At 55.2% G+C, this 9,029-nt stretch overlaps 1 protein-coding gene across 1 annotated transcript; it reads right to left on the minus strand.

Moving 5' to 3' along the window:
* Positions 1 to 5,919: 5,919 nt before the first annotated feature.
* On the minus strand, positions 5,920 to 6,180 carry PRM3 (protamine 3). The gene has a single exon (XM_032604171.1). It carries the CDS (start codon positions 6,178 to 6,180, stop codon positions 5,920 to 5,922), a length of 261 nt encoding a protein of 86 aa, XP_032460062.1.
* Positions 6,181 to 9,029: the final 2,849 nt, after the last annotated feature.

Genomic DNA, 9,029 nt, shown 5'->3' on the forward strand with positions numbered 1-9,029 from the left:
ATTTATTTTTGGCTGCGTTGGGTCTTCGTGACTGCGTGCGGGCTTTCTCTAGTTGTAGCGAGCGGGGGCTGCTCTTTGTTGTGGTGCGTGGGCTTCTCATTGCAGTGGCTTCTCTTGTTGTGGAGCACAGGCTCTAGGCACATGGGCTTAAGTAGTCGTGACACGCGGGCACAGTAGTTGTGGCGCCAGGGCTTAGTTGCTCCGCGGCATGTGGGACCTTCCCAGACCAGGGCTCGAACCTATGTCCCCTGCAATGGCAGGTGGATTCTTAACCACGTGCCACCGGGGAAGCCCCTCACTGTTGCTTTAATGCCTGCACATTCTTTCATTTATTCAGCAAATATTTGCTGAGCTTCTAATATGTGCTAAGTACAGGGGATGTAGCGATCAAGAACAGCATGGCGCCTTGGACCTCTTGACAAAGCCTGAGGTGCAAATAAGGCTCAGAGAGGTTAAGAGACAGCCCCAGGGTCACCCAGCGAGGGAATAGGGGAGCTGAATCTACAGAGTTTGAAGTCTTTTTCCTCCTGAATCACACCTCAAATGGGCATCTCAACGCAGGCTCTGTACCCTCTTCCCTGGCTGCTCCCCCCGCCACCCCCAGGACAGTTGGGTCCCCTTAGTGGTGCCGGGGCAGCTGAGCGAGCAGTCCCACCACAGGCGGGGCTGTGTCTATTTCTCAGACCTCACTTCAACCCAACATCCCAACACGGGGGGTGGGGGTGGGGGGAATGTGCAGGACCTCTAGGTGGCTGAATTTAGCATCTATTTCTCTCTGTTTCCTGAATTTGGGTTTTCCGCAGGCCTGCCCCCAAACTACTACCGCCCCACCCCAAACCAAGCAAGTGAAAGAATGAATCTGTGGTTTGATTTTTGTCCTCTTGTCGTCATGTGTCAGACTGCGGGAGGGCAGCTGTGTGCCCACATGTGCTTGCTTGTGTGTGTTTCGGTGTGTGGGAGGGGAGGCAGGTGAGAGCCTGCGTGTGTGTATGGGGAGGGTGTGGATCTGGGAGTCCGCACGTGAACCTCGGGCTCTGCGTCTGAGTGGGTTTGAATGGCAATTTCTTTGTATATGTGACTGGATGTCTGTGTATTTGTACCACTTTTTTCTGAGTGTTGGTTTCAGGGAAATGTGGGGTTAAGATGGGGCCATAAACCACACACGCGACCCAGTTTGTCTGCTTCCCAGTTCACTTCCTCTATTACAGAGTTGATGTCTCTACAGTAGAACTCCTGCCTTCGGTGACTGTATCATAAAAGGACACTGTCCAGGGAATAGGGAAGTCCTTTGGTGAGTGGGGCTCAAAGTCCCTGACCTTATCCTCTGACCCTCTGTCTCCACCTCCTCCCTTAAAACTGCTCTCTAGAAGCACTTCCCAAACTCTTTAGCAGTGAGGTGTCAATGACTATCATGACATTATGTGGCTTTTGTTTTTAAACAGGGAACCAGGAGGTTTGGGGGGAAGGAAGCATGAATCTCAGATCTCAGACCTGCCCTCCAAGAGGAAGGTCTCCTGTGCCGCCCTTGGTCCAGGCCCTGCTCCCTCCCTCCTGGCCATGACCTCCCACAACTCTTCCTCTTGTCCCTTCTGTCCCCTACCATTCAGTCTCCACCCAGCAAAGACACTAGACCCTGTCTCTTGCCTGATTAAGACCCTCCCGTGACTTATCACACCAAATAAAATGTCCAAGCTCCCCACGGCCCTGCAGATCCTGCGTGGCCTGGCCCCACCTGGTGCTGCCACCCCCTGGCGGCCACCTGCACATCTGTGCCAGCCGCGCCAGTCTTTGGAACACCTCAAGCTCTTTCCTTCCTTGGGGCTTTGCACGTACTGTTCCCTTGGCCTGGAATGTGCTTCCCTCAGGTCTCCTCCACTGGGCCTTCCTTGACCTCTGTCCCCAGCCCTGCTGCACCAGAGTTGCTCTGCGTTACATCCAGACCTTGCTCCTTTGATACTGCTTATTGTGACCGGCAAGTCTTGTGCTTACACGTTTGTGCTCTTTCTGTGGACAGGGCCTTGTGTGTCCTCTGTGCTCCCAGAACCTAGCCCAGCCCCTGAAAACAGTTGGTCCCTTAGTAAAGTTTGTTGAAACAAGTGAGGCTCAGAGGTTGATCACCAGCCCAAGGCCATGCCGCAGGGAAACAGGATGAGCCAGGATTCAAACTCGGGATGCTCTGGACTGCAAAATGCACATACCTAACCCCCCTTCCTGCCTCTCTCCTGCCACGGTTCTGGACTGCCTACTGCATGTGGATCACACGAACAGTGTGTGGGCCCGTGGGCATCCCGTGTGTGAGTGTGTGTGTGTGCACCTGTGTGCATGAACATGGGAGCATACAGGACAAAGGAGGGCTCTGCCCAAGTAGAGTGTCGCCCATCTACTCCAAAGTCTTCTTGATGTCTCCACCTCCCATTCATTTGTGACCCTGTGTGAGGATTTGTTCCGTATACTTGCATGAGGTCCCATCACAAGGCACGTCCCTCCTCCCTACCCAACCTCTTCCCTGCTTTGTGCTTCCAAACCAGGCGCCCAAACACGTGACACGTGTAATGAAATCCAAATATCGACTCAAGGATAAGTCATCCAGTGTACAAGCTTTAATCAGTGTTGCATAGAAATCACTGTAGTAACACGTTCCTGCAAAGAGTTTGGCTTCTTCCTTCTAGCATTTCATGCATGACGGCGTTTCTCATCTGGGTGGAACAAAGCCATGGGGTGCCATCTTAGTTGTACTTTCATCCTAAGAGATAGGAATGGGAAAGGGAGCCTTTAATAGCTGAGTGCTTCCTAAAGTCACTTAACTGTCCTGCTGGGTTTTGGATGCTCACGTGTATTTGAATATGGGGCATGAATAGGACTGAGACAATCAATCATTAAGGTCCTTTTGACTTGCAAATCCAACCATTTATCCCATCCATTTATCATACATCCATGAATGAATTGGATGGGTGAATGACTGGATGACTTACTGGATAGATGATAAGAATAACCACATGGACTGACGGTGGTCCCGGGGCCTGCCTGGCAAGCCCACCTCCCCAGCAAGATTTAAAGCCGGGAGATTTAGAGTCAGGTTCAAAGCCCACTTTGTTCTGATGTCCAGTCTCGGGTAGTTCGTTTTGGTTTTCAAGGCCTGGTTTCCTTATCTGACAAAGGAATGTCATCCCTTCCTTCCTGGTATTCTTGTGAGCCTGAGATGTATGTCAAACCACAGGAGGCCCTTGAAAACTGTTTTCCTCCCTCGATTCCTGCCGACTCAGCTCCCTTCCCTGCTAATGAGGGCCCTGCATCCCTGCTCAGACCTCCTGTGGAAGAAAGCCCACCTGTGTGTGCACACGGGGCCCAGTGGGAGCTCCCTAGTCTCGGGTGTTCTCTCCACAGCCACCCACCCCTCCCCACGCCTTGGCCGAAGCGCTTGGTCTTAGCTTTTGGCCACTCTCAGCCTGCCCCTCCCCTCAGGAAACTCCCTCCATCTCCATCTCCCCTCCCACTGGCAGGCCCCCCAGCCCATGTCTACTTACCCCTTTCTGTAGCTCGTGCACAGCTTTGCTATCGTCTGCTCTTATTGTAGTTTATTTCTTAATAAACATGTCATAGCACTCACGGTGAAAACCACCCTCGTTTACAGAGCACTTCCTACATGGCTGGGCTCCGTCCGGGCCCCACTCCTTCTAGGCGGCTTTAGTGACCCTTCATAGTGGGCTGAACAGTGGCCCCTCCAAAAGATGTGTCCACATCCTAACCCCTGAAACCTGTCAGTGTGACCATATTTGGAAAAAGCCTCTTTGCAGATGTAAGGATATTTAGAGCATCCTGGATTATCCAGGTGGGCCCTAAATCTAATGGCTAGTGTCCTTATAAGAGACAGAAGAGAAGGCTCAGGAGAAGAGACCATGGGAAGTCAGAGGCCAGGATTAGACTTGTGTAGCCACAAGCCACAGTGAGCTCGACAAGGGAGGGAGGAGTCTCCCTTGGGGCCTCCGGGGGCATGTGGCCCAGAGAACTCCTTGATTTGAGACTTCTGGCCTCTAGAAGTGAAAGGATACGATTCTTTTGTTTTAAGCCACCAGGTTTGTGATCATCTGTCAGCAGCCCTGAGAAACTAACGTACCCCGTGAAGTAGGTACGATTGTTACATTTTACGAAGGGAGAGCAGGCTCAGAGAGGCTGAGTAACCAGCCCAGAGTCCCACAGCTAGTCAGTGGTGGAGCCAGGATTCAGAGTTGGGCCTGGTCCCCTCTAGTCCAGCCTCGTGGTCACTAAGGCCTCCGAGGGGATTAAGGAGGCACGTGTGGCTCTGTTCTAACGGCCCTGCCTGGTGTGGTCTCAGTAGGGCTGGTTGGGGGCCATACGGTGAAGACTGTGTCTGGGTCTCTGGACCCTCTCCACCACTCCCCGCACCCCTCCACTCCGACTGCCGACTTCCCCAGCCTCGAGTGTGTAGTGGGACAGAGACTGTGTTTATTGATCCCAGGGCCCATACTGTATGACTGGCACAGTGCCTGGCATACAGTAGGGCCCCAACAAATGTTTGCTGGGCAGATGAATGGGCGGGTGGATCTGTAGGCCTTGGACAAAAGGACAAAGCTGCCGACCGACTTGCTTGGTCAGGACGGGGGGTGGGTGGTCACAGACGGCAGGGCTACCTCCTTCAAGCCTCAGGTGCCGTGGGCCATCTGCAGGCCTCAGTGGTGGCCTCCTCTTTGAGTAGCCCAAGGCCTCTCCTTACCCCTCACCCAGCCCCCAAAGAAATAGAGACGTCCCTGGAAATACTGCCTCCCCACCCCTCCCAGCAGCCCTGATCAGGATCCTTCTCGGGCTCAGATGGCTGGTGCTTGGGGGCTATTGAGGGAAGAGGGTGGAGATCACATTTGTTATTTCTATTGGAAAGAAAAAGGTTAAGGGAGCCAGGGACAGGAGGGGCAGCAGACACATTATGATGCTTCTAGAAGAAGGCCAGAGTGAGTGGACCTGGGTCTTAGGTCAGTGTCTGGCCCCTTCTCTGGGCTTCCTTTGCCCATTGTTCTAATGAGGGCATTGGCTCTGCCCCCACAGCTGGAACCCTTGAACAAGGCAGAAGTGAGCCTCTCATGAGGGTACAGATGGTCACCTTGAGTGTAGGGATGGCAGAAGAATCAGTGGCTGAGAAGGACTCAGACCCCTCCAACCTGCTCAGCCCCCAAAACCGGGGCCTGCGAGTCAGATGGAACCACCGTGGCTCCAACAGCAGTGCCCGTCTTGGTGAAACACTCACTGCGTGCCAGGCCTGGTCCCACCCAGCGTTTCAGTCATTTCTCCCGACCCGCTGACCTGTGGGTAGCTATTAACGTCACCCTTAGGCAGGGAGGGCAGGCTGAGGTTCAGAGACAGACAGCGACTTGCTCAGTGTCACACAGCGAGCGCAAAGAAATTGGAAGCAGGTCTGCTGACCTCCCAAGTCTGTGCTCTTTAAGACCGTTTATGGTTAGAGCAGCAAAATGGGGGTTTGCAGAGGGAGATGATACTGTCCCATCGGGTGCTCTCAGCCTGCATCTGCTCAGACTCAGGGAGGAATCTTCCCTGGAGACGGGGCTGGCTGAGGTGACTTTCTAGCCCAGGCTACCACATTCTCCACCCCCTGCAGCACGGGACAGCGGCTGAGAAGTCACAGGGAGTGGACCTTGTGAGGGCTTCTGGCTGGAGTTCAGGGACGGGGGTCAGTGACTCCTGCTCTTCAACCTCCCTGCACACACGCACATGTGCGCGCACGGTGCCACGGGCACAGGGTCGGGGTGTGGCAGCGGGGGGAGAGGAGACAGGAGGAGGATTCCTTGGAGACTCTTTTTTTTTTTTTTTTGAGACTCTTTATTTACTCTTTTCTGAAAGTTCTTCTCTCTGGAACAGCGACCGGCACCTCTTCCCGGGCCACGTCATGGGTCAGGACTGTGTCTGCTTGGGCTTGGGGTTCTTCTGGGCCACAGAGTCGTCTTTGGCACCTTCCTCCTGCCACTCAGGCTCCAGCAGCAGCAGCTTGCCCTGCACCGGGAGCTCCTCCGCCTCTCCCTCTGCCTCTCCCTCCTCCTCACCCTCCGACGACAAGGAGAAGTTATCCTGACTCATGCAGGCCACGAGCTTCTTCATGGAGGATTCGTGGCCCCGGCCGTGACCCGTGCCGAGCTTGGCACAGTGGGAACCCATCGCCCACTTTGGCTGCCTCTCTGGACTGGGAGGAAAGGCCACTGGTGGGGTATGGAGGGGCCGGCGAGGGTGGTAAGCAGAGCGCTGACATCACAAAGGGGGTGTCACCCTGGGATACCTGAGTCTGAGCCGACACCTGAACTCAAACCTAGGCTACCAGCTGTCCCACTGAGCCCCTGCCACATACGGGGCAGGACCGAGGCCAAATGCCGGGCCCACACCCGTGCAGCCTCGCCCTGCCGTGTTGCCTCCTCCATCTGGCCTTGTTTGCCCTGGCAAAAGTCCCCCTTTTAGCTGGGATGAGAGTTGGGGATAGAATTTCCAGAAGCAGGAGAGCACACAGACTCCTCCCCACATCCCAGAAGTATCCAGCCCAAGAGAGCTGCTGACAGTATGTGATGAAAAGTAGCCACGAGGGAGCCTTCCAGGGAGCACTGGCAATGTCTGGCTTCTTGACCTGTATACTTAAAACTTGTGCACTATACTTTTATAAAACTAAAGAAAACCCTACTCACTCTCTCCTGTTCTCCAAAATCACCCTTTAAAGGCAGCGGCTTGTAAGCTTTTGGGGCCACCAGCCTCTAGCTACACATGCCCACCCAGCACAGTTTCAGCCCGGGAGGGGGTTAAGTCACCTTGGTCATTTCTGAGCACTAGGAATCTGTTTTCTGACATATAATACAGATATTGTCCCAGATTCTCAGTGGCTGTGGTAGGCTGAGAGGAAAGAAACTAATGTACCCTGAGAGGTAGGTACGATTGTTACGTTTTACAAAGGGAGAGCAGGCTCAGAGAGGCTGAGTAACCAGCCCAGAGTCCCACAGCTAGTCAGTGGTGGAGCCAGGATTCAGAGTTGGGCCTGGTCCCCTCTAGTCCAGCCTCGTGGTCACTAAGGCCTCCGAGGGGATTAAGGAGGCACGTGCAGCTCTGTTCTAACGGCCCTGCCTGGTGTGGTCTCAGTAGGGCTGGTTGGGGCCACGCGGTGAAGACTGTGTCTGGGTCTCTGGACCCTCTCCACCACTCCCCGCACCCCTCCACTCTGACTGCCGACTTCCCCTGCCTCGAGTGAGACGGGGAGATGATAGGGAGATGATCCTGGGTTATCTGGGTGGCCGCTGAGTGCAACCACAAGCGTCCCTCTAAGAGGGAGGCAGAGAGATTTCACACAGGAAGCAGAGACTGGAGATGCGGCCACAGCAGAGGAACGCCAAGGATTACGAGGAGCCCCCAGAAGCTCGGAAGAGGCAGGAATGGATTCTGCCTGTGAGCCTCCATGGCCCTGTTGTGATAATGAGGGTCCCATCTCAGAATCCCAGCGGCCCACAGGGCCGCACCCAATTCTGCCCCTTGCCTTTTGTTCCCCCCACGCTGACCTTGTTCTTGCTGGAGCATGCTAGACCTGCTTCCCATCTCGTAACAGGTCACACTTTCCCCAGCTGTCCAACACCCCTTCAGGTTCCTCACATGGGCTGGGAGTTGACAAGGAAATGGAAAGGTCAAGGGGGGAGTAGTGTGGCCTTGGGCATCATGATGGCTCCGGGTGAGAGGACACGCACAGTGTCACAGGGTAACACACCAGCACAGTACTCAGGGATGAGCCCCCTGCCCTGACCCTCTCCTCCTCCCCTGACCACATGGTGAATAGAAGCCTTGTTTGTGCCGTTTGCATAATGGAGACCCTGACAGGCCAGCAAGTTTCTTATCTCAAGCTTTATCTGGCAAATGACTTTTGCTTATTTTACTCAAGATCTTGTGGGCTCCTTGCAAACTTGAGGCTTGGGCATTCGAGGGGGACTTGCTATGGTCTCGCGAGGTGCTTCCTGGCAGGCGACTCTTCCTGGTGGGCCCAGGAAGGCTGGGAGCTGCCTTATGCATCTTCTCCTCCTCCCGATCCTTCTGCAGCCTTTTGGAAAAAGTTCTAGTTACGGGGCCATCTGGGGAATCTGGGTGGGGATGGGCTTGGGGGGCTTTCAGACAGGGTGGTGTCCCAGCACTGCACCAGCCCCCCGCCTGTGGCTCCTGTCTGTCACGATAGGGCCTCTGTGGGTCCTCCCGTAGATCGGGACATCCTCCAGCCCCAGCTCCTGCACCTGCTGCAGGCGCTCGCTTTCGCCCTGCTGCCCAGAGCCCTGCTGCTGACGGGGACCTTCACTCGGACTCCTCAGGCGGCGTCCGACCATCGTGCTCATGGGTGGGGCGGCTGGGGCTGAGGCTGAGGCTGCAGCTGGCCTTGGGGGTAGGGGAGGAGGCTGAGGCCTGCCCTCCTGCTCTTACTGTTAACAGTGTTGGTCGGGTCTGTCGGCAGCTCTCTGGGGCCTTGTGTATAAGGAGTGTATAAATCCCCCCACCTTGGCCCCTTCTGTGAAAGCAGCACAGAGCACGGCAGCCGCCCCTCGCTCCGCCCGTAAAATGTGTCCCTGTGCCTCGTAACGGGGGGGGGGGGAACTCTCACAAGATCAGCGCCAGCCTTCTTGTCCAAATCCAAGCCCTCATTCCCCACCCCCTCCAGCTGGTGCGAATCCACATGTAGTCCTTCCGGAAGCTTCCTCACCGCCTTTGCAGCTGTGCCGGGGGTCTCTCAGGGGTCGGGGTGGGGCTTATCCACAGAGTTATCTTGTGCTTACTCTATGCCAGAAATTCCGGAAATTCCATACATTTACTCATTAACTGAGGCACGAAGAGGTTGAGTGACTTGCTCATGGTCCCTGCAGATAAGAGGCAAGGCTGGGCTTCAGACTCCATGCCCTTGGCCCTCCGCCCCCTCCCCAGCCCCGGGGACACTCTTCCCTCCTCCAGATGTGTCTTCTTCCCTCCACCTCTGGCCTCCTCCTGCACCTCTCACTGTACTT

This window comes from Phocoena sinus, chromosome 15 (assembly GCF_008692025.1).
Source record: "Phocoena sinus isolate mPhoSin1 chromosome 15, mPhoSin1.pri, whole genome shotgun sequence".
NCBI classification, from domain to species: Eukaryota; Metazoa; Chordata; class Mammalia; order Artiodactyla; family Phocoenidae; genus Phocoena; species Phocoena sinus.

Excerpts from the sequence above, each read along its gene's own strand:
- PRM3 (XM_032604171.1), bottom strand. The coding sequence starts at position 6,180 with ATGGGTTCCCACTGTGCCAAGCTCGGCACGGGTCACGGCCGGGGCCAC.